The sequence below is a fragment of the Epinephelus lanceolatus genome, chromosome 11 (genome assembly GCF_041903045.1).
Source record: "Epinephelus lanceolatus isolate andai-2023 chromosome 11, ASM4190304v1, whole genome shotgun sequence".
NCBI classification, from domain to species: Eukaryota; Metazoa; Chordata; class Actinopteri; order Perciformes; family Serranidae; genus Epinephelus; species Epinephelus lanceolatus.
In genome coordinates, this window is record NC_135744.1 from 13,721,094 (window position 1) to 13,747,816 (window position 26,723).

At 39.1% G+C, this 26,723-nt stretch overlaps 1 protein-coding gene across 14 annotated transcripts in view; it reads right to left on the minus strand.

Annotated features, from left to right (window-relative positions):
- ncam1a (neural cell adhesion molecule 1a) overlaps positions 1-26,723 on the minus strand; it is a 412,400-nt gene that overhangs the window by 32,505 nt on the left and 353,172 nt on the right. For 10 of the 14 annotated variants that reach the window (XM_033644659.2, XM_078172300.1, XM_078172294.1 and 7 more), the window contains 2 exons: positions 16,876-17,000; positions 15,440-15,620 (listed from right to left, as the gene is read on the minus strand). In XM_033644659.2, the coding sequence (XP_033500550.1) occupies positions 15,440-15,620; positions 16,876-17,000 (306 nt within the window). Of the gene's footprint in view, positions 1-665; positions 1,953-15,439; positions 15,621-16,875; positions 17,001-26,723 lie in introns of those variants that run through there. The other 4 variants (XM_078172299.1, XM_078172298.1, XM_078172296.1 and 1 more) reach the window with 2 other exon arrangements.

The following is a 26,723-nucleotide window of genomic DNA, read 5'->3' on the forward strand; positions in this document are numbered from 1 at the left end:
TAACATTAACAGAAGCTATATTTTTGCACAGTTGGTTTCTTTCATCAATCAAAAGGCAGATTAATGATGACATGATAGCAGTTTCTTCATCATTTTATCAGATATGATAATGATGTTTTCATAAACATTCAAAAACTGCTCCGATGGGTATTTCATTGAGCTCAAAGGTAGCTGTAGTTGCTTTTGTTGCTAACAAAAAAAAGCATTGTTGTATATGCTATTTTTATTTTTTGGACAGAAAAACATGTTTTATTTTCTTTTACAAAAGAAACCCTCTATGCAAAAACAAACTGAGCAACAGAAGTTGAGGTAGCTTGAAATTAGAGTTTCTAGTTTTGCTTTCACAAAAACAAAACAAAAAGTATAATTGCAAAGCCTCTATACAATATATACTGTTTACCATTTGTTCATTTTTTTGTTCAAAATGCATATCGTCGTCAATACGGCTATAGCCAGGCTTCTTATCTTTCAACATCTGTTTAACAGTCGTGTGTGGTGTAATGCAACACTGAATGCAGAATACAGACATTTTGTTAAAGCTCCAGAGATAAAAAGTGCTAAAATCAGCTTCACAATCCAGGCCTTGAACAGTCAGTACAAGTCGGCACTGTGTCACACATCTTAGTACGTTCAGTCGCTTAAGCTTCAGAAAGCCATTACTTTCATGAAAGAAAAAAGAAACACAATTTATTTCAACCCTACAATGGTTACATGGAAATACACTGAAATGTACTTACAAAAATGTCTCAGAGAATAGAATAATTTCACATTATTGAAAATGAAAGTTTTAGTTTTTAACAGCTGTTGCAAGAATGTTTTTTTTAGACATTTCTCTGCTTTTCAGGTAAAAAGAGAACATGAAAAAAAAAGAAAAAAGAAAGAAAACCAGCTGATTTCTTGTATTTCTTGAAGGTCAGTTTGAAAAGAGTATGTACACTTTGTCACAAAACATGATTAGTTTTTCTGCACAACCTTCTGTCCTCTCCTGACAAGGCGGTTACATAGTGATGGATTTGAACGTGAGCATAATATAATGTCTGAAAGTAATAAAGTGTTTTGAAAACAACAACAAAAAAAGAATACTCTGACCCTAACTGATATCAAATGTTATCTCTCCTCATTTTGTACAGCAGGACATTTCAAACTTGTATCCAAAAAGAACAGAAATTAGGCACAGCATTTGTTCTCTTCACCTGGTTAACACATTCATAATGCTTGACTGGGGAGCTTCAAAGCAGCTGCATAGCACATCAATGAATACTGGATCATGCCTTGTGTCAGCTTTCATGCAGTGTTCATGCTTTTATGTCATTGGTGACATAACAGTGGAATGGTGTGTCCCGTTTAATAGGCAATAAATTCCAAAATAAAAGTCTCTTTACAATTGCCATTTCTAGTTAGCACATTGTAGACACATAATCAAAAAGTGTAAGGTAATTAATCTATTTATCACCCCTCCTAAGATCACATTAAGGCATTATGAATGTGTTAGTAATCGCATCTACAACAAAGCAGCAACTTTGTCTGTACTGTATCCCAACAGAGCACCCGTGTCCAACCGTAGCTTTGACATAACCCTCAAAAATGTTCCCTTTCTGAATCTATTCATATACAACATGAAAACAGATGAAAACAAAAATATTAACAGAATCTAAATCCCCAAAGTTTGAGAATGATGCAAGTACTGAGCACCCTGTAATAACGTCATGAAACCAATGTCTTGACTCTCCATCTTTTGTTTTTCTTTTTTTTTTTTTTTTTTAAATCTTGTGTGTGGCTGCACAAGGGTCAAAAGGCATAGAAAGCAAAGGAGTCTGGGCCCAAAGATTTCAAAGGCTCAGACCTTCCTCTTTCTCCTTGAACGAAATCAGTTTATGAGAGCCAGAGCACAGTCAGCACGGACAGCAGAAGAGCTGCCAGACTGTAGGTCACACATCGGCAACCCAGGGTGGCTGAGGTAATTGTCAACCACAGATGGCAAATAGAAAAATTTTTCAATATCCACATCAGAGTTTTTTTTGGAGTGATAATTATAGCACAAGTGACAAGAAAAAAAATATATAATAAAGGCACAAACGGAGAGAGAAATTTGTGTGTATGGCAATGTCATGGTCCAAAGGTGCCCAAGAAGATCACACATGAAGACAGGAAGAGGACACGGAGAAAAGGGAAGCAGGAGAGAAAGAGGGAAGAGAGGGAGAGAGATAGAAAAATAAGGTCAGAAATACAGAAATACAACTGAATCGAGGAATAAAAAAGGACGTCTAAGTTAGAGGATCAAAGTAAAAAAGAAGTCATAGCATGTTAGTAGCACGGCTAATGACATGTGGCTCATGGCATGCATGGGTGGAGGGTCACACACATGAAGGTAATGAGGGATGGCAACAGAAAGGAAGACATTTCAAAGACACTACAATCCAACCTCTCTGCTTTGAGCTTCGGTATAAACAGGGAGAGCTTTTAATCAGTCATGGTGCAGATCAGTGGCAGAGTTTAGGATAAGGTAGATGACAACCTGGATGTGAGGACACATCCACAAGAGTCAGGCTATTATCTCTCATTTGGAATGGCCAGTGGTGTAATGTAAGTACGGATGTACATGCTTACTTGATACTAATCCAAAAGCCTCATTAATTCACCCGTCGGGTCATTAATGGAGAAATTAGGGACACAGTAAGGCTTCCAGATTTCTTTTGGGTGTGTCTTTGGAAGCGACAGGCTGGCATATTGACTGGCAAAAGAGAAAAAATGATAATTTCAATATCCAATCAGCAGCTCCTACTAAGCCTGTAGAGCAGGGCTGCTGGGTTGGTTTGCTGCTGCAGCATCAGCCACTGACTTGCTGTGCGAACGCAGCAGCGTCACACAGACACAAATCATCGTCATTATGAGATATGGATTCTCTTCAGTTTAATCAATTGTTTTGCAAAATTGTAGCAGGGAATTCTCACCTCTTCCTGGCAAAAAAACGGCGCCGTGTTCATAAATTGGCCGCACTTTGTGCTCTGATTTACATTTTGCAACTTTGCAGATACATTCATTAGAAACATTTTCTCATTATGCTGATCAAACTGTAATCCGGGCGGCATTATGTTTCCTTCAAAACATATTTGCTGTTGCAATTAGCGGAATATAAATGCTCTGGGAAACAATGTTGGAAAAGCAAGTAATCTCCTAAAAGATTTTATAGGTGCAACAAAAGAGCAGAAATCATCAGGTTAAAACAGAGAGTTAAACAAAGGTGGCAGCTCTTTTGTGTTTGATGAATAGGAAACCATCATTTTGTCAGCAGGGGGCTGTACCACGAAGCGAGATTAGAGTCTTAGTGAGGTACTGGAGTTTTCCATCATATGGAGGAGGCTCTCTTTAACCTGACGAAACCGTCATGATAACTTGCTGTAGACCTGTCCTGGTTGGGACCGGCTTTTGTTCGGAGTTTCGGCGTACAATCAGCTCAAAAAGCACCTGTCATTGCTCCTTTGAGTATCGCCACACTTCAGTCAATATTCAATTCATGAGCGATACAGATTGTCAGCTGAGGGAATATGTTATAAATGCACCTCATCCAACTTGTTGAGCCGTAACTATAAACAGGATGTTACGTACACGCCCCCGAATGAAGCCGCGCAGTCACAGTAGCGGTTACTGTTTGCATCATGTTGCTTTGTTTTTTATTTCTTTTTTTTTTCACACATATAAATCAGCAGTATATCAGTGATTCTGATTAAGAATATTATATTTATAAAGGGTTTTTTTTGCAAGGTTGTTGTTGCTCTTTTATTAAGAGCGAACAATGATATTTTCTGAAAAAACAAACAAGAGTCAGACTCATCCTGACACCTTAGTTGCACCAGAGATGGTATTTGGTCAGAAATATTGTTATGTGGGGTGTCGGTGGCTTAGTGGTAGAGCAGGCGCCCCATGTACAAGGCGGTTGCCACAGTGGCCCGGGTTCGACTCCAGCCTGTGGCCCTTTGCTGCATGTCACTCCCTCTCTCTCTCCCCCCTTCACACTCATCTGTCCTATCAATTAAAGGCTTAAAAAAATGCCCGAAAGAAATATTTTAAGGTTCATTTTTGTTTCTCAGTCCTGCTTTTATATCGAGATATAGCCCAAAAATATTGTGATATGATTTTCAGGACATATTCAGGACATAGTTGGAGCTACGTTACATCATCAGTTACAGAAAATTAATTTACTGTTATGTTATATTACATGGAGGGTTATCCACAGATGATTACTGTAAGAATTTCACTACACACACAAAATTCCATGAGTTTTCTAAAACTTTCAATATTTTTTTTACTAATTCCATGACTTTTCCAGGCCTGGAAAATATGACTGTGATATTGAATGACTCTTCCAGGTTTTCCAGGACTGTAGGAACCCTGATATTTACATATGGGTTCACATGATTAATAATATTAATGCAAGCACTCCTTTTTGCCTTAAAGGGATAGTGCACCCAAAAATGAAAATTCAGCCATTATCTACTCACCCATATGCCGAGGGAGGCTCAGGTTAAGTTTTAGAGTCCTCACATCACTTGCGGAAATCCAAGGGGAGAGGGTGTAGCAACACAATGGAGGCTTACAGCGCCCCAGATTCAAACGTCCAAAAGCACATAATTGAAACCACAAAATATCTCCATACTGCTCGTCCGTAGTGATCCAAGTGTCCTGAAGCCCTGACATAAAAAGTTGTTTGGAAAAATGTCATTTAAACTCTGTTTTCAGCCACATTGTAGCCTGTAGCTCTAACTGCCTCTCTGAGCACTGCGCTCACGTGTGCATGCTTGCGCGCAAGACCAGCGAAAGCACGTGAACACACATGAAGGCAGTGCCCATGTCTCACGGTCTTGCGCAAACGTACAGAAGTGAGTGCGGTCCACAGAGAGGCAGTTAGAGCTACAGGCTACAATGAGGCTGAAAACAGAGTTTAAATGACGTTTTTCCAAAAAACTTTTTATGTCGGGGCTTCAGGACACTTGGATCACTATGGATGAGCAGTATGGAGATATTTTGTGGTTTCAGTTATGTCTTTTTGGACGTTTGAATCTGGGGCGCCGTAAGCCTCCATTAGGTGGAGTTGTGTTGCTACCCACTCTCCCCTTGGATCTCCCCAAGTGATGTGAGGACTCTAAAACTTCACCTTAGCCTCCCTCGGCATATGGGTGAGTAGATAATGGCTGAATTTTCATTTTTGGGTGCACTATCCTTTTAAATGAAGCAACTGTATTATTTTGTACTGTAATACTTTTAACAATTCTTCATAGGTTGAAGCAGGCAGCAGGTGATTGATCATTTTTAAGAAGACTCAAATGACCCCCTGAATGTGTCATTTGACTCGATTTATGTCATCGTCCACAGAGCCTGAAGCAGTAATCCTGCGCAGACAGATCAAGTTGATAACCTCCTTCGTGGTAGTCTTTACCTCTGACTGAGGCTTTTCGATTTGTCGAGCCAGTTCAGGCAAAGACAGCCTGGCTCTGTTGAAGTGGCTTCGTGGTACAGTCCTCTGTTTCATTCACGATTCCTACGCACTTGAAGCACTAAGACATCAACCACCGTAGTGGAGCACTTCACCAGTGAGTGTGGATACAGTTAGAGAGGAGAGGGCGGGGCAGTATTCACAGTAGAGCCACTTCTTCAGCTACCATTACACCACTGGTCATGGCAGGGAGAACGGCCCATGCAAAACCACACATCCAAAACAGAAGCTGGTTATGAAGGTCAATTCCATGACATGGAGGGATGGGTGATCTCATGTTATCAAAACTGCAAAAGTTAATAGCTGTGTTTTGTAGTTTTACTCCAACGTCAACCTTAGCGGGGGAGATTTGGATGGATCAGTTGTCAACACCTGCCACTTCTGTGTCCTTATTAACACACTGACTTTAAGACTGTGTTTGTTTTGACACCTTTTGGCACAAGAATCATGATGATGTTTTATCTCGCCACAGCTGGGCAGCATTTCGCCGTCTGTGACTCTGTGGCGTGCAAATGTTGCCCAGCTGTACCCGCAGAGAACAGAAATTACACAAGCCAAATGATATAAAGGTTTTTGAGACAAAGATTCAACAGATTGAGGTAACTTAACACTAAGATGTTTTCACAGACGCTTCACTCTAAAGTTGTTTCTTTGAGGCATTTCGTGTGTGTGGCTGCTTTCTGAGCGTGTGTTTGCAAAATGAAAAGCAATACAAATTTAAACAGATTGAAACTCAACCTTAGATCAACCCTGCATTCACAATTTGCATCACAGTGCCAATTTAGTGCACAGAGCCAGTATATGTTTAAGGAAGAGCAGCTGAACCTAAGGAAATTAAATGCAGATGTTGCAGCTAAAAATAAACCTCAGCAATTCCCCACGTCTCCAAATGAAGGAAAAAAAACAGCAGCAGCGACTTGGAAGTAATACTAAACATCCAGAAACAAAACAATTAAATGAAAGTAATTACAGGAATTAAAGGGGGGACTGACTTGGAAGAAGCCCATGTGAACTTCTGCTCTGGTAGTATTATAAGTGATCCAAACCTCCCACTGCTATATGGCTGTTGCCCAGCAAGCGCATGAAAAAGAAAATAACTGGTTTCTTTATGTGCCATGCACTGGCAGCCGTTGCATTTTAGGGTCTTCAGTTAACAAAACAACACACAAGATTAATCCAGTTGGAGGAGGCACCATGCAAAGAGTCTTTGGGCTGCATCCCCACTTAACTAGGCCACACACTGTATATTCAGGTCAGTCGTGGACCCTAAACTGTGACACCCACTAAACCTGGCAGTGGAAGAGAAAGATAGAGGCTGATAGGAGGAATAAAATGAAGAGAGACTGTGGGAAAACAATGAGGGAGGCAATGAGAGAGACCGTAATACGGATGATGCGAGAGCGAAACAAAAAAAAAGATGATGAGATATTATGGGAATTTCTTTTGTCATAATGTAAATCACCTATTGAGAATTATGACGAATCATGTCCTACCTATAACAAAAAAAAAAAAAAAAAAAAAAGCCTTAAAATTATAACTCATATCAGCACACTGATTTTTGGGTGAACTATTATTTTAAAAGGATTTATTTATATTGAATAAATATGTTGATCTGCGTTCATTTTTTTTTTACTTTTAAACTTGCCCTGTGCCAGAAAACAGTCTTGTCCCAGACAATATTTCACATTTTTAAATCATTAAAAAATTGATACAGCATGGTATCACTATATTTTTGTGTGGCAATATCACATCATCACATGGACCTCAATTTTCTAATTATATATTTAAAAAAACATTTTATTTTTTTTTAGGATTATTATTATTTTTTATTTTCTTTGTTTTAGTATTATTTTTTAATATAAATTAAAATATTTCAAATACAAATTAAACTTTTGGTAGCCTACTACAATCATAAAATCTTTGTTTTGTTTTTCAGTCCACAAGACATGTTTTGCTGCAATAAAAATGACTGAAGTGAGATGGACAGACTGAAAACTTTGAAACTCTGTGTGATGTTGACAAAATTTCCCTTTGGGGACATAGTTTTTCCCCCCATTAAAGAGTTTTTTTGGGGGAGTTTTTCCTTATCTGCTGCGAGGGTCCAAAGGACAGAGGGATGTTGTATGCTGTAAAGGCCTCTGAGGCAAACTGTGATTTGTGATATTGGGCTTTATAAATAAAAGTGATTGATTGATTGATTGATAATTTATAGGTGAAAAAAGTTTATAAATCGCAATATATTTTATCACAATACTCAGCATATTGCAACACCTTTAAAAATTGCAATAATACTGTATTGTGAATAAAGTAATGTAATAATATCGTATTGTGGGGCCTCTGGTGATTCCCATCCCTCGCACATACTGATAACAGTGGTGTTAAAATGGACTGTTATATACTGTGATGTAACTGATTGATTTAAAATATATTTTTCATGAAAATGCTGGGACTTTAAAGATGTGTCCCAGATTTTTGGTCACTCTGTCAGATTTCTACAAAGACATAATTTAATCAGGCATTAAAGGAGTTACCTTTGTCACAAGAACTCCTGACTCACTTCCTGGTTTCCCAAAAGGACAGGAATACTGCTTAAGTACTGGTAAGATTTATATTTCTGATGCATTCATTGAATAATGTTGCTATTGTGCGTGTCTCAATCATAACAGGTCAACTCTGTAGCCCTTCTAAATGCAAACGAAAAAAAAATTATGAGTATAAGATCAGCATTAAGAAAACTCTGAGCAACTTTGACTGTGAAACTTCAATTAAACACCAAGTCCCAATTAAAAGCCTGGTCGCTTTTACTGGTCCAGTGTGGCTACACATTTTGACCAACAAACACCTGTCTCAATTAGAGACCTGGTCTGGTTGCTCTGGTTCTTCAGATGTATAAAACCAAGTTGTTGGCTACCTCAAATTATGTGTTCATTCCTCGGTTACCCTGCAAGTTATTCATATTCCTTTTGTCCGTAAGGGTCCTCAGATCAAAATAATCGAAAAAGGGTTTTTCATAGAGGTTGTCTCAAGTTGTGAGGATAGTTTTAACAGGATACAGTGGTGTTGTGTCAGTATGCCGGGTGCCATAATCCTCTCTGATGCTCTGTGTGTCAGTGCTAGATCAAATCAATGATTCATAATTGATATATTATCTAAAGCCTATTTTTTTATTCAAGTAATATTCCTACTAGTTTAAATGAACAATTTGACTGTATTTTCCATCTTTGCTGAGGTTTTGTGCGAAAGGAATTAAAGGCCTGTCCCAAATGTAGGCCTGTTGAGTTCAGTGATTTAGGCAAATAATAGCCCGGGCTACTGACTGAAGTTTTACGGGAACTTTTTGTCAACTCCGAAGGATGCCAACTCCGTCAGACCTGACCTCTGACATTAGTCATGTATGCTATTCAAGGAAAAATTAAATCACTGGGAGGTTGGTCCATTACAAGGTTTAACCGTCAAGACTTTGATCTTTTAAAACATATTTTCCAGCCTAATTGCAGAGTAAATATTAGAAAAAGAACCCAAAATAAGGGTTTGTCCCAGTTTTCAAGAATGTGGAAAATATTTAAGCATATTATCAGTCTAAAATGTTCTGAGACGTAACTGTAACCAGGGAGGGGGCTTCTTGGAATGTACTGTAAGTTTTCTTTTGTTCTGCAAAAAGCTTTTGCCCAGCGCTGCAGAGAACGAGGCTCAGTGCCCTGCAGTGGTCTTGCTGGCTTGGTGCTCCATCAGACTCGGTTGTCAATGTTCACTGGTGGGAAGCCAGTGGGGGATCATGCCCTACTACTTGGTGTGTTCACCCAAGACGGAAAAAAACCCACTTATTTCAATCCTGCCTAATGATTTTCTTTAACAAAAAAAAGAAGCTTCACAGATAAAACAGCTGGGCGCTGTAGTAATTAGCAAACATTATTCAAACTGGAGTAAATATTGCATTTGTTGTGGAGCATTCTCAGCTGAGGGTTAGTTTGGGGATTTAGGGACATCATTAGAATACTGAGAAGGTACTCTAAGTTTTAGGAGGTTAATTATCCGTCTGTCTGTCAGTCACTGAAATTGTAGTTGTGTTTTTGTTCCTCACAAAGGCACTGATGCGCTGGAATATATTTATTAAAGAAAGTATTACCACCTATTCAAGTCTGCCCCATCGTCATTTTAAGTTGTTACACTAAAGTAAGAATAATTTATTTTATTTAGTATATCATGGAGCATTACTTAGCATGATGGTATGATGTGATTTACTATTTTTACACCACTTTTTCTCATAAGTGTGTCTCATTGCTAATAAATCTGACATGCAAGAGAGCAATTAATTTGCCTGAAATCTGGTTTGTAATTTTGGTGTAACTCATTTGAAAATTAGATTTCTTAACGCTCTGAAAATGAACCTCCTGCAGGGGGGTTTTTGTTTTTATGATCTTGTTAAAAATCAATCCAAAATAAAAAAAAACTGCGAGATAGATCATTCATTCTGTTTGCAACAGAAAGCTAAGACTTCCCTCATTACATTATGTCATTACAATATGCTACAAGTGGTCAAAAAGATGGGATAAATGCGCAGTGATGCTTTAGTATTGTCCCATCATTGTTTACATTACCCTGCTAAAAATGGATCTAAAATAAAAACTGTAATAGCTAGAGTATAAATGTTTTTGCAGCAGAAAGCTAAGACTTTTGTCTTTTGCACCATGATGTGTTACACTTGCAATGGCAACATTTCATAAGACTAAAAGAGGTCCAAAAGACTTGAAAATACAAAAGCGTACTAATGAACCTTCATTAATATAGGCCTATATTTTATCTACAAGTGCACGTCACACACTGAGTGAGCCGCCTGTTAATGACGCTGTGGGCTAATGGGCATGTAGCTACTTCCATGTTTCAGATGATACGTCATGTTTGTAGTCGACCAATGAAGATGAGTTTACATATCACCTTGGGTTCGTCCTTCACCTTCTCAAAATGATCCCACACTTTGTATTTCCTGCCCGACATGTTATTAACTAGCCTGTGGAATAACCGCAGGTACCAGCCCTGGAAATTAACCTGACTCCTGTCTGACTGCTGAGCGTGGCCATTTCCTGTGTCTGTCCTTTCAAATTAAAGTCACACATTAGGCCCGTTTCCACTGAAGAAGTTCCTGGTACTATTTGGGGGGCAGGAACTATTACAGGAACGTCCTCTCGCTCGGCTCTCTCAACCGCCGTGTCTCCACTGAGAGAGCGGAGTACGAGGAAGGTTCCTGTAAAGTTACGGGCTCTGGATGTGACGTAATCGTTGCGCGACCATTTTGACCGGGGCGACGAAGGGATGTTGTTAGCTGTTAGCCGTTAGCGCTGTCTGTAATAACTCAGTAAATGGCCCGTGAAAAAAATATTTTTTCCAGCAGATGTCTTAGTTACAACATGATTGAGCTAACTGGAGTAGTTTCATGTCGTATTCGACAACGGGAGGCTTTTAACAGATGCTGTTGTGAGCTGTCCCTGTCAGCTGCAGCCACTACTGATGCTTTCTAGACATCGTGATTTCCCATAACTGAATAAATACCACACATAGCAACACAAAACTGCTTTGCTAGCTCAATCATGTTGTAACTAAGATATCCGCTGGAAAAAATATTTTTTTCACGGGCCATTTAGTGAGTTTTTTTTACATGTTGGCGGAAGCTATATGAACGAGCTAATCCTCGTCTGCTGAGTTTTAAAAATGCAGGCTATTTTGTAGCTTTTCTGTTCACGTCACATCCCGCCTTGAGTATATCCAATCAGCACCAAGTAAACCCCAAGCCCCAGCCAGGAGTCTTTCGGGGCCGTTCTGAGTACTTATTCCGAGGCAGGGACTTGTTTAGCCCCTGTAAAAGTTCCGGAACTCTGTCCTTAGGGGGTGGTTCCTGCGGTGGAGACACGCACCAATGGCCCCGGCCCCGTAAAATTACCCCGAAGTTCCTGCGGTGGAAACGGGCCTATTGTCCAGTCATATAGGTTTGGATTTATTTTGACAAGACGCAGCTCCGAATAGAGTTTCACTTTTTTTTTTTCCCCTGCGACCAAGCAACCAATGACATCTTGCCAACTAATGGCCTTTCAGGTCGACTAACGTTTGGTCGACTGTGAGGGGGCAGCTCTATCTCAAACACTGTGTACATAGCTCAAATAACTTATGGAGTGTTAAGAAATATTTTGATCATGTTTCTACATTTACAAATCTTTTGGATCAATATGATGTGTCTGTTTAAATTTAAAATTCCTTGAAAAAACATGTCAGATTTCAGAATGTTTTACTTTTATCAATTGTTATGATTTACTGGCTTACATAACCTTTAAGCTGAGGTTGTACAGATTTTAGGGGTATTAAGCCTTTGAAAATACTCCAAGGAATGACATCACATTAAGCAAAAATACCAACGAATGCACTGGCAGAGTTCAAAGGCTTAATGTTCCCTTGACAGTTGAAAGAAACATGTTTGAGACAATCAATATCTCTTATGTGAGAGAAGTAAAAGATAAAACCCTTAAACTGAAGGAAAGGATGTCAGAAAGACAAGATGATGCAGAGAGATAGAAAACCTGACAGGGTTCTTTTTCAGTTGAAGACAAAAAGAAGAGAACAGAAAAAGACAGAAGTTTAACCTGTTTTATAGCTCAGGTATAGCGCAATGGGGAGGCAGCCCGAGTTAAAATGAGCACCCACAACAACACAGCAACAGAGCAAAGGCTGACCGTGACCACCTGGGTAGAGAAGTATTTGGTATTAACTGGACAAAATGTTCTGGGTCTGACTGATATCTGGTCTGACTTTATTGCTCACTGAACTCGAGCAGTAACAGCTGCCTTAAAGGCGCCACTGAAGGCCAGGAGAGCAGAGAACCATGATGCTGAATTTTATCTGTAGCAGCAGAGCATCAAAGAAGAGGGAAAAAAAAAACATACAGCGAGCGTATGCCTCTGCTCCTCATATGAATTCAATACTTATTGTTGATCTTTTGCTGTCTGGCCTCAGAAATTTTGTGAAGTGAGCGCAATATTTTAAAATGCTAATAAGGTGCTCAATGCATGAAAACACAGAGAAATGTACTTCTCCATGGGGAAAGGATTAGGTGGAGGAGACATAACTGGAAACAAGCACAAGTTTGGTACTGAGAGTAGAAAGACAGAGAGCACAGGCCAGGGGTAAAAGCAAAACAAACTCCCCATGACCCTGCTTCCAGTCTCGACTTGTGTATTTTTAGTGACATAAAAGTTTGACTTTTCAGCAACTTTTGAGGCACGACTGTTTGATTACAACACATGAGTACGTAGCTTTGTTGTCTTTGTTTATTGACACATCTACAGTATGTGTATCTTCCTCTACATTCGCTCTTGACATTGTGTTTAAAGAAAGTAAGAGCTACTAAAAAAATCAGAGTCAAATTCCTGCATGCTGAAACCTCCTTGGCCCATAAAGCTGATTCTGATTTTAATGTTCAGTCTCGACAATTGTTTTGTCATCCAGCCTACAAACAGCATTTTATATTTCTCCCAATACTGCAGAGAAGCCCTGTAATTTGTGACTATTGTCAGGCTGTTCTCATAAACTGTTCATACGTTTTCCTACGAAAAGCAATGCACCCAAATTTGCACATACCCCACGTTTTTGAAAGGCTGCAACCACGTGAGCAATATGCTGATGAGAGTGAACAAGGAAGCAGTCCCAAACAGGCTTGTAATGTAGGATTTTTACTTCTGCGTTCGGCATAGGCTCTGCATAGAGCTGATGCACAATAAATCCTGCTTACAGAGGCAGGTTGGGTCACAAAAATGCAGACTTTCCCCTGGGACTTTTCGATGGCAAAGCGTTTTCGGAACGTGAGTGTGAATTTGGAGTGAACTTTGAGTCATTTTAAGGTACAACATCAACCTGTTTCTTTTATTAAACCTAAACACATTAACTTTACTTGCCTGAACCTAACCTCTGTAACTTTATGTGAATTACATAACTGTACGCTAAGGACATAACCTCTTTCACTGGGCGCTATTTTGTAGGGTAACATACGAACTGTTTGGTCTGCATTTCGTCCAATAAGTAACCTCTCTCATGGTAGTTAAAAAGTCGTTTCACACCAAACTTGGATTTTCCTTCAAGAAATTCATTGCGACTAATTTTCTGATATATTATGAATGCTTGAAAGAAATATTTGGGTGGACCTCAATTTCAGCAGATTTCTGCCTTCTGGAATATTCATATCTGACCAATAAAATCTCTCTCCAGTGGCTCTCTGTGGCTTTGGCAAAGAATTATATAGAAATTAATAACGTCAACTTTCAAAAATTTTAAGTTTTTGCTGTCGTAGGCTTTGAATGATTCTTACATTCTCAATTGTAAAAATGTGTTCACAGAAAAAAATGTTACATTTCAACCACTAAATGTGCTTCATACGGCCATCACCTTTCCCTTTAAATTTAGCCAGACCTCAGTAGGGTTGGCTTGTCTTGGATCTCCCTAGCTACGTTAGCTATGGACTCCAGATCGAAAAAAAGTCTTGGAGGGCAATAGAGAATTCAACGGTGCATGGAAATACTTGTTTGCTTTTACCACCAACCCTGCAAAGTTAAAGTACCCAACAATCATAACTAGCCCATAGCAGAGCAGCTACCTTGTAGTAAAACATATCACTAAATGCTTATTAGACCTTTTAGTAATGTTGATGGATGAATTCAGACTCACAGTTACCTTCATTATGAGGATCAAATATGTTTTGCGGCTCCAGGAAGATTATTTGAGAGCTTTCTGGGCTAAAAATGGCTCTTTGGAGAGTAAAGGTTGCCAACCCCTGTTCTAACTGATATCCTGATGTCATGGCTAGTGTGCTGCCAAAAGGGGGGGACATCTTAATTTGGTTCCTTGACACCCAATATTATACAACAAACACTGCGGCAACTACCTTAACAACCAAATAAAGGACAATATATGGCCTGAGATTGAGCGGCAACTGGGATAAAGATGGCAGTGTAGCTTATATGCACTTGCTAACATTATATGCTGGTCACAAAACAGGGCTAGCCACAACAGCTAGCATTAGCATCCAGTTTGGGTCAGATTAGTATATGTACCATTTAAGTAACATTAGCCCTTAGACATTTTATGTCTAAATAGGTTTCTGCTACTGCTTGACTCCATTTCTCTCTCCTCAAAATGAGCTATTTATTTTGTTTTTAAAGAAAATGGAACACAGGAACACGGGTAATTCGCATAGACCTTGTATAGCTGTCATGCATTAAATTCATGTACAGATTTTCCTTACTTTTGCATTGCATTGGTGTAAGGGGTTTTCAGTTGAAATACACCTCACTGCTCATTGGCTATAATTGATCTATTATCATTAGTCTGCATATAAATACAGCACTTCCTAATGTTTTGGTTTGGTTTCCTGAATCTAATTTTTATCTAATCTAAAACTTTAACGAGTAGTTAAACTTTTCATAGGATAATAACGTCACATCCAATTTATATCCCTGTAATGCAATCCTTTCAAGGTGGAGGAAGATTTACTCTTGGTTATTCATGACTGCAACACCTCGTAAGCATTCAGACTTTGTGCTCATTTCACACAGCTTTGTGAGACTGTGCTGTCTCTTTTAATTTCAAACCAACTGCATAGGCCGCAATATTACATGTATTTTTTTATTGCTTTCAGCAAATAATATAGTGCTTGCCTTTTACTTCAGTAGGGACTGCATCATACATTTCCACTTTGTTACCAACTGCACTAATAAGAAAAGTAAACAATACATCTCTGCTACAGACAGAGACAGATGAGCCATGTCAGACCACACAGTCAGCAAGCGTTGAATAAGCACCCGGTAATAATTAAGGATCCAAATAACAGAGCCTTTCTGGTCACGGTGGAAGCCTTGACGCACTGTGGCTGCTGTGTGTAGATGCTTGGGGGCGGGATGAGGGGAATAGTACCTGGGATGGTAGTGGGGTCTACAGCTGTTCTGAAGGAGATGATGCCCGGCTCCGACTTGCCCTGCTGATTCTCTGCCACCACGTGAACCTCATACTCTGTATTCCAGTCCAGGCCGCTCAGCGTCACGTACTCACTGTTGTGGGGAATGCGGATCTCTGGTTTCCAGTCAGATACATGCTTCTGAGGAAGGAATGTAGAGGGGGCACAACTCAGAACTGGGTAAGCAAGTGAGATTTTGGTCATGCAATACAGACACAGAGGAAAGGCTCATGAAACATGCCAACTGTCTGAGAAGATGTGTTTGAAAGAAATTAAGTTTCTTAGGCAGGAACCACTTCAACATTTTGATGAAAGGGTGTCTTAATGTACTGACGAGTTGTCAGTTGTAATTATGGCAGAGGCTAGAAGTTTATTCCTCCTTCTACTTGGTTTGGTAAACTTTCCAAGGACTGTTTATTAGCATTTTTTATGATTCCAATGCAGAGAAAAACTAAAATTATCACCTCACGGTTGTAAGCCTCCGAAAACCAGTCAAGTTGCAGTTACAATTTATATATCCATGTCTGTGAAAACATCAGCAACGCAGAAGATCTCTACAATCAGCACAGTTTCAAGATCAGTGTCACCTATTCAGTATCTGATCAAATGTCTCCCTCTGTCCCTGAGTTATGACCTTGAGTAATGGACAGAAAAATGTTTGAAGGTACTTCAAAGTGTGATAGACATTTTGTGAAATTTTGTTATAATTTGCATATGAATGTTTGAGTTATAGCCAAAGACGTTTTGTGAGGTGACTGTAACCTTTACCTTTGACCTTCAAAATTCTTATAAATTCATTTTTAAGTCTATTTGGATATTTGTGCCCAATTTGAGAAAAGTCCTTCAAGGCCCTGTTGAGATATTGCATTCATGAAAATGAGATGAATGCAAAGTCACAGTTACCTTGACCTTTGACCACTAAATTCTACTCACGTAATTTGTGACTCGAGGTGGATGTTTGTTCCCAATTTGAAGAAATTCCCGAAAGGCATTCTTGAAATTTTGTGTTCATTAGAATGCGCAGATGCAAGGACACAGTGACTTTGACCTTTGATCTTAAATCTCATCAGTTCAAGTCCAAGTGAACGTTTGTGCCCTGTGTATGTACACAGCACAGCTATCGCCAGCACAGAGGCATATAAACAACCCATTCTCATCCCAGGTCAACAAATATTGATGCTTTCTCTCGCCTCTTGCATTTGATACCAATGCAAAAGACACCCTTTGGCACCCTTCATCTGTATGTGACACCCAGGTGACACACAGATGGCGTCATCACATGCAGGGGGCATTACAAAGCATCAGTTTTTGATGACTTGTGAATGAGAACAAGTTGAGAAGAACATAGCATAACAGCAAAGTGGTACCAGGTTACCTCCTTGCCCAGGATACTCACAGCCTTGTATCTGACCAGGTAGTGTTTAATGGGGGAACCGCCATCATCCTGCTTGATCCAGTTGACCTTAAGAGTATTGCCCCTGTCCTGCATCTTGACTTCTAGTTTGGGGGCACTGGGTTCCCCTACACAGGACAAACCAAGGAATCATCAGTAGTTGACATTAATATGGTTGTATCAATATGTATCAATATGTATCAACACCTGCCTGAGTCTACAAGTTACCTAACTGTGCTTCTACTCTTCCTACCATGTTCAAGTGTGCTTGTGTCTTAAAGGTCAGCATAGCTAAAATTGATTGGAAGTTCCACTGTTGGAACTGATTGCCAGTTCAACCTATAATTTTTTAAGAAGCTTAAATGACAAGCATTGCAATCAGAGAACACTGCAGATATGAAGGTAGTAATCAAAGTTTGACTGAGGACGACAAAGTCTTAAAGTCAGACCCGTTAAATCATTGGCTCCAGTGCTCCATGCTTTGTTGACTGATAGCAGAATCCATAATAACATAAAGTAACACCTATGTTTGAGCAATTGCCACTAATGTTTTGTCAAAAGCAGCAATACAGCACAACGGTATTATCCCAACAGAAATGCAGCGACGTCTGACTAGTTTATTTAAGAGAACTGCACAATTATATGTAATTAATGTGAGATTGGAAGTGTTTAGCTTTATCTAATGTTCCAAACATCTCCAAATGTATCATTTATCATAATCAGATCTTTTATATTACATCTGATAAATCCTTCAGATATCCTTCAGAGTAAATTATCAATGTTTTCTTGCCAGATTTGCTTGTGGGAAAATAGACCAAATGCCATACTACTGCTGCAGATTGCAAGCCGGCTGCAGAGCTCAGGGCAGCGACAGGTCTTGTGTAAACAGCCCAACTAGCTTACATGAGTGCTGAAAGAAAGCAAGCAGTGCTCCATGAAGAAAAGGGCACGATTGTACACCAAGGGGCGATTTGGGGCTCTTCTGCCCCCAGTGTGTCTGGTCAGTTGGTCAATTATTTGGTCGTTATGTACTTGTCCAACCAAATTCTCATTGGTCAGACAATCCCTGGTGTTATTTTAATAAGATCTTGTGTCCATTAAAGCATTTCTTTTCCCAGCTGAAAAAGCTCAGTCCTTGTACAGTATTTGTCCTCTGTGATGGTCGTTCTATTCTGTGTCCCGCCCCTTCTCCACTGTGATTGGACGGCTCATGCCGGTGATGAGCGCAGCATTTTACCCAAAGATTGACATTTTTTAAGTGTTATTTTTAATCAGAAAATGGATAAATACTTATAGAAGATGTTCAGCGTTGGATTTATCACTATTGATTAATTTCTCCAAAAAGACAGAGTTACAGAGGTATTTAAAGTTAGTAATGTAATGTTGTATATGACACCTGCAACCCCAGACATCTATAGCAACACATTCTCACTCCGACCTCGTCACATATTGCCATTTGATCACGGATTTTCAACGTCCAGATAAGACATACAAGGTACCCTGGGTGCGTTGGATGTGGACGTTCTTGGATGCCGTGTCAAGTTATGTCTGATACATGCATTGTCTTCTTTCAAAATACATTTCCATTTTCACAGGAAATTTACCGTTTACATATAGTCTCTTTCAAAATAAATGCACTATGTCAGTACAACACACGCATGTTGTTGGGTTCAGGAAAAAAAGAGCAGGGTTTGGCTTTATAATTTCATAGGACACAAACACTGCTCTGCTGGGTGAAAGTTCATGTTTGTTGGACCCATCCACCACCCATCCTCCTCGGACTTTTGCCACCTTAACTTTCGTTCTTGTCCCACTGCGTTTAACCCTGATGCCACCGAGCGCCGCTACTATAATGACGACCAGCCGCATATCATGCCGACATTAAAGGACGGCTTTTCTCGTCAGTGTCTAACGCCGCAATTCACTGCCAAAGTGCCGGATTTTGATGACCTCAAGAGTGAGACTGGGATGTCTATAGTGTCTACAATGTCAGATTTTTCTCATTAGTACTGTTCAATGTTTAGTGGTGAGACGGACTCAGGTAAGCAGATGGAAAAGTATTAAATGTGCCCAATTTATTAATGGACATTATTACATCGGAAATCAATTTTTTTTTCCACTTGAGGCATTCCACTTGCCTGAACACAGAGTTAACTTGCCCTGGGCAAGTGTTAATGTCATGCTTTGTGAAAGGAAAAAAACACTTTGGTGGACACACAATGCTATCAGGTAGTGTGAGGTGTAGGTAGAATTTCAGTCGATGAAGATTTTCTTTGGTTGATTACAGCCCTATATATTAGGGTTAGTTTGGTCTATAGTTTTTAAGAATATATAAAAATATGTAAAACACATAAAATAAAATGGGTATCAATTACTTAGCATATGCTAAAGGATTAGCATGGAGCATTAAATCCAATGTTATGCTACAGTCAGATGAATGACTTTGGTGTCAATGTCCTCATCAGTTTAATGTATACAATCTGATCTATGGGTACGTTTCCCTGACAAGGACTTTCAGTAATCACATGAATTATTACTTGTCCGTCAGAAGGGCAAAGGGAAAAATAGTATTACATTCCTCTTAAGGAGGATGTTGGGGTCGATGAATGGCCACATTTTTACTCTAACCTAAATGAGGTGAATATTTTAGCCCAAAGTTTACTTTACTCTAGAGTAGCTTTTGTGCCTAACCCAAACTTTAACCATGGCAGTGGCAGATGAGAAAACTGTGAATCAGCTTTGTAATGGTGTTACGAACAGTTTTGGAGTGGCTGAGGTGCTGTTTTCCTTGAGGATTCTAATTATCTGCTCTGTCCTCCTGACTAATGACTGCTGACACAATTACGCTATTACTTTTAATAATACATACATAGCCTTGTGGGAGGGAAGGTCGTGGCGTTTTGTGTGCATGTGTAAAGGCTTTTATGCTCATGCTACTCTAAGGGAGGAGACTAACAAACCAAACTCATTAATTACATACATATTGGCTACACACAGATAGCCTTGGGATGATGTTATGAAATTGACTACCTCATGGTGTTAGAGCCTTTTGCCCTGTACTAACAGTCTGATAATAACAGCCCATAAGCAGGTGGCAGAAAAAACATTCTCATTATGTTATATAATTGAAGACATGATGCAGATATTAATGTATGGCTTTGTTAGGAAGTCACTGAGGAGGTATGGAATAAAAAAGCATTGGCATACATTTCAAAATGAACAGGAAAAAATTGTCAGCGCTCATGTTTTCATACCCCACATTGAACATTTCAAACGTCAGTGTTAGTGGTTGTAGTTAATTAAATGAATATGCATGAAGGCACTTTTCTTTGATCGTATGTAATCACTCATCTGAGCGCACTGCCTGAAAACTGCATTCCACTAGACTGGAGTGAGCATGACAGAAGCTGGAAGTGAATCAGACAGTGTTCGTTAGTAACAGCAGCAGTAACATGGTGGCAGGTAGACACTGGTACATTCAGCGTTGTTATTCACAAGCATTATTCTGGGTTAGGTCAGTTTTTGTTTCTGAGGCTAAAACAGAGAGAGGGGGTGGTTAGAATGACAAGCTTCTCCATGCAGGCTGGAAATTTTGGGTGCTGCCACACATTCAGAGGGGGGGACATGTGGAGCGCTGTCCAACAACCTCACACGTCGGAGGTGTGGTTCCACATGTAACCCGACCTAATGCAGCATCCCTGTCATCTTCCAGCGTACGTTGAGACAGAAAGTGGATAGAATTGAACAAGTGTTATTAAAAACATGCTGTTGGATACTGAAATTACTTCAATTGTGTGAGTTCATTGTTCCATCTGATTTAAAATTCAAGGCTTAAATCATATAACTGCTCTATTTGTGTCAAAGAATGTGAAGCAAATGATTAGCATTTATAAATCACTATTTTCAATGCAATGCATCGCTGTTCAGCTTTAAACCTTTAAATATGTTCCATAGAGTGGATTATACATATTACTGTAAATGTGACTGATATAAAAGTAAAATACGTACTAATTTTCATTTAGAAGTATGTTCCAACTTTTTTCTTAGACAGAAGTTATTCAGAGCAAAAGTCTATCAATCTAAGAATTATGATCTAAAAATACCTTAAGGCCTTTACACACCAAGTTATTTTTTTTTTGTCTGTTTTTTTAAATCCGTTACTTGATGAAAATTGTTACATTTTACACTCATGTCTGTGAAAACATGGATGCTACGCGTATATCTTCCCCCCACAGCAGCACAGAAGATCTTTACAATCAGCACAGTTTCAAGGTGGACACCCAAGATTAGTGCCACCAATTCAGTGTCTGACCAAATGTCTCCCCTTCCGTTCCTGAGATATGACGCTGAATAATGGCCAGAAAAGAGTTTTTGCAGAAAATTATGATGTCACAGTGAAGATGACCTTTGACATTTTGGATATCACATTTTATCACGTCATTATTTTATCCTGTTAAACATTTGTGTGAAACGTTGTCATAATTAGTGTATTAATTATTGAGTTATGGCCAAAAACATGTTAAGTGAGCTCACAATGACCTTGACCTTTGACCTTTGACCACCAAATTCTAATTAGTTCATTCTTAAGTCCAAGTCGATGTTTGTGCCAAATTTTAGGAAATTTCCTCAAGACCTTCTTGAGATAGTGTGTTCCCGAATTGAGATGGACACAAGATCACAGTGACCTTTGACCATCAAATTCTAATCAATTCATCGTTAAGTCCAGATAGGCGTTTGAACCAAATTTGGAAAAAAAAAAAAAAAAAAAACTCTCAAAGCATTCTTGAGATATTGTGTTCATAAGAATGAGACAGGCGAGGTCACAATGACCTTGATGTTTGACCTATGACCACCAAAATTTAATCAGTTTATCATTGAGTCCAAGTGGACATTTGTGCCATATCTGGAGAAATCTGAAAAATCAAACCTGTTTCAAATTTATTGTTGTTGTATTTCTTTTTAAACGTGCAACAATTTCAGTTGAAAAATACGGACTTGGTGTACAAGGGCCTTTATTTTTAAACTTCTATTTTCATTCTTAAACGTGTTTCTCAAATTTCTGAAATCAATTTAAACATGAAATTGTTTTTGTCATGTCACCCAATGCTGTCTTATAACATAAAAATGTGGAACATTTATGGGAACTGTTGTGTTCAATAAATTAAAAGCATAATTTGTGTTTATTTTTTTATTTTTTTCAGTGGTTCTTCTTTGTGTGTAGAAATGTGAGAACCAAGAAGACATGACATCAAAGACACAGACACATGCAGACAGGACCAACTTTTTCTTTGGGAAACAGCAGAACAAGAAGAAGAAAAAAAAGGATGCAACAAAAAACAGGGACTAAACTTGCATGCTGCAGTAATGCAATGGGCTGCTGTGAGTCCAACCAGTGAAACACTGCGAGCTACGGTAGATAATTTGGGGAAAAATAAGGAAAGTTAGCTCTGAGTATGACGACTAACAGTGCGTGCGATGCGGATTGCAGTCAGTGGCACTTTGTGAGGGTGCTCTTGTGATGTTCAAATGCCATTCAGAGTGGAGAGGTGAATTAAAAAAGGGAAAACTTCAATGCAACTGAAGATCTGTTGGTTTCACAAAGTCAAACCTGTCAAATTTTGGCACAATTTAAAGCTCAAATAAAAGAGCAGGCTGTCAAAACCAAAATGACTTAAATTTATTTTCAAATAAATTCTATATAAATAAGTAGGATAGGAAAAAGCACACAGGGAATCTAAAATTAAAAGTTTGTTTGGATGAAAATTGATCTACCAACCCCGCTGTACCTGGTGCTTTGTCCCTTAAAGGGGTAGTTTGGATTTTTTAAAGTGGGGTTGTATGGGGTACTTATCTATAGTCAGTGTATTACACACAGTAAATGTCAGTCAGCATCCCCCCAGTTTGGAGAAGCAGACTGGAGTCTGACACAGAACCTAAGCAATGTACTGCTGTGGAGAGGTCAGCTACAAAATGTATTTTAGCCACCTAAAGAAATCAACATCAGATTAAATGTGCACTATATTGTGACTATTTTTACTGCTTTACCTTAATGTCCACTGTCCTGATTTATGCTCTTGTCAAAGCCAGACTCCATTGATGATTTTAGCTTGCTGAACATGGGAGCAGGTGGTCTAGCTCTGCCTCGTTCTGTTAGTTAGTTTGTGTTAATGTGTGACTTTGGTGAATCTGAACTAACCCTTTTAAACACCGAAGTCACACAATAACACAAACTAACTAACTGTTTGAAGCAGTAGTAGACCAGCAGCTCCTGTGTTCAGCAATGTTAAATCACTGTTTTTCACAATGGAGTCTGGCTTTGAAAGGAGGGATATTCAACTTAATTTCCTTGTTGAAAATAAATATCTGACATTAAGTAATGCAGTTAAAATACTCTAAATATAGTGTACATGTAAACTAAACTGAGGTGGGCCTTTGTTAAGTGGCTAAAACACATTTTGTTGCTAACCCCATAACAGCAGTGTATTGCTTATCTTCCACATTGGAATCCAGCCTGCTTCTCCAAAGTGGGGGCATGTTGACTAACATCTACTGTATGTAATATACTATCTGCGAATGAGTACCCCATACAACCCCACTCCAAAAAAATGGAACTATCCCTTTAACTAATGCTAATGCTAGCTAATATGCTACTAAATGGTTTTGCTCATTCTTATCCAGCTAATCCAGTTCTTCATTATCTTGGCTTTAGTTTTCTCCAATACCTTTTTTAAATGAAGAGAAAATATATATGAAATGTTTAAACCAGCCCTCATATGTTTGGCTGTGACCCTTAACAATCTTAGCTTCTAAACCAAAATGACAGAACTAATGCAAAAGTGAGATTTAAAAAGACAGATGGGATGAAATGTGTGAACCCAATTACAATTAGATCTGATGTGCATCATTGCAACTTACTCCACCTAAAATGAACAGGCATTTTGGTGCGTTTCAAAGTTTCCATGTTTTCCTTGTGGTAAACTAAGTTTAGCAATCCATCCACTTTAAATGACTGTTTTACTGGTGCCTCTGTGGAGAGGAGCAACATATGAGAAAATGAGTTCACAGATGGGTAGCATTAAAATGTCTCGTTCATGATGCATTTCCCTTTGAATCAGAGTTGAAGGAACTGCTGCAACAAATAGCTTCAGATGTATCTTAGCGAGCTCTGAAGAACTCAAATCAAAGACCCCATTTCCACCTGGTGTTAATGTGCAATCTGGATGTGGATGTTTAATCTGGATAAGGACAAACATGTGTTGATGAGGGTGTAAATGCAGACAGGAAACATGGAGTCAAAGAGTTAGCTAGAAGCAAGATCAGGTTACCACAGTGGGAAAAAGGACCGTGGCTCTGGTGCGAATTTCTTACATTATTATGTCAGATTGCCAAATTAATTTTTAACAAGGCACTAAGAGGAGAGCAGTCTTGTGTTGGTTACTTAATGATGACTGCAATGGAGAATGGGCAAAAGTATCATAGTGGGTTGGATGGAAGAGAGACGATGAAAATGAGATGATGAAAATATGTCGGGGTGAAATAGTGAATGTTTACTACAAAATAATTATATTTCTGATGACCTGCCGATGGATGAAAAATGGCCAAATAAAGCTGCCTCTGAATCTAGTTTAACAAACTCAGTGACCATGACTGATCCTGTGATCTCAAACTAAACAAAAAACAAAAATTACCTTCTGTTGGCCAGCGAAGACGACATCATCAGCACCATGCAAGAGCCACATGACAAAGTCACATGATGTGCACGCACATGATCGGTTGAAAGGAAAATACAGGAGAAGGAGGGTGGGGAGGGGCGGGGGGCGCAGGGGCACATGGAAAACGCACAAAACATTTGTGAAATGATGAAAACATGTCAACGGAATAAACAAATGAACAAGAATGTTAAAGACAATATCACAGAAAAGGAACACAAACAACCAAGAAAAATACAGAAATTGTTGAATTTTTTGTTGAATACATATTAAAATAAATACGTTGCTGAATATATGAAGCAGTTCCAGACTTTAAGTTTTGGTTTATGGAAATATGTCAAAAAAATAAACAAAACAAATAATGTTAAATTTGGATACAACCAAAACTGGACATCTAGAATTGCCTCATTCATCCAGAAAATTAACAGCGTTTCCTCTGACAGATTTCTTTTCGTCCAAGTTTTCCATAAAAAGCCCAATCTGAATTTGAACTATAGTCAGTGCATGACTGCCATTCAAGACAAATTAAAGATATAACAGAAAAACACAGCAGTGTGTCTGGTCCCTGGGACAAACAAGAAATCTGGGTCAAAAAAAGAACAGAGGAAACTCTGCAGCTTTGAGAATACAAACCACATCAGCTAAACATGAGACACAACACAGCAGACAACAGTACGGACACATGAAACATCAGGAGAAATAAAGTCTGCATGGTCTACAAGCATTTGTGGCATTTGCTCTGAGTGATGCACTTGCAGAAGACACACCACGAACAGCTACATCCTACTGGATCTAACATAAAGCCACATGGTATTAGTTCACAAGGAGAGATTTGGTTAAGAACCCTGCAACCACATATGATTATCATACAGTACATCAGGATCTCATTTAAAACAAGCAGCAACAGACATACAACATATTAGTCCTGTAACCTTTTACCAAACACACAATCATGTATGTTGACACGCTGTTACCTCAGATGTTGCTTTAGGAATTAAAGCAATAAGCAGTCAGATGGGTTAGTTGCTTAAAGGGGCGATCAGTTATAATTTTACTGGGTCTTTGCACAATATATAATAAATGGATCAGCAGGGGCGTGTAGGTGTTGCTGATCAGTGTCAGTCACCTCTGCGTTATCTCAATGGCAAAGCAGGCCTGGCTCAGTGTATTTCCTGGTTGTGTCATTGAGGACACACTGCCCCAGCAAGTGCAAGAATGTGCTTTGCATTACTGTCTGCATAGACAGGCCAAATCCTCGAGACTAGCGTGAGCTACGCTGTCATGATTGACAAATGATCTAGAATTGTGTCCGACCTGAATGGACACAATGACAAACAAGGCTTGGCAGGGCTGTCAAGAGAAGTCAAAGTCTGCAGTGACAAGAGAGGTTTTTTGTAACAACTAGAATATTGAGAGAGGCACAGACAGGTTTGGTATGTACAACCCCAATGCCAAAAAAGTTGGGACGCTGTGTAAAATGTAAATAAAAACAGAATGCAAATGCTTTTTGACCCCTATTCGATTGAATACAGTAGAAAGACGAGATGTTTGATGTTCAAACTGATAAACTTTATTGTTTTTGGTAAATATACACTCATTCTGAATATGATGCCTGTGACACGTTCCAAATAAGGTAGAACAGAAGCATGTTTACCAATGTGTGACATCAACTTTTCTTTTAACGACACACAGTTAGTGTTTGGGAACTGAGGACACTACTGTTGAAATTTTCAAAGTGAAATTCTTTAAACTTCTGCTTTATATACGACTTCAGCGCCTCAACAGTCCAAGTTCTCTGTTGTCGTGTCTTGTGCTTCATAATGTTCCACGTATGTTCAGTAGGAGACAGGTGTGGACTGCAGGCAGGTCAGTCTGGTACCTGCACTCTGTCACTACGACGCCACGCTGTTGGAACACATACACCATGTGTTTCATTGTCTCGCTGGAATAAGCAGGGACGTCCCTGAAAAAGACGTCGTCTGGGTGGCAGCATATGTTGCTCCAAAACCTGTATGTACCTTTCAGCATTCATGGAGCCCTCACAGTTACCCATGATGCCATGGGCACTAACACACCTCCATACCATCACAGGTGCTTTGAATTTTGAGCTGGTAACAATCTGGATGGTTATTTTCCTCGTTA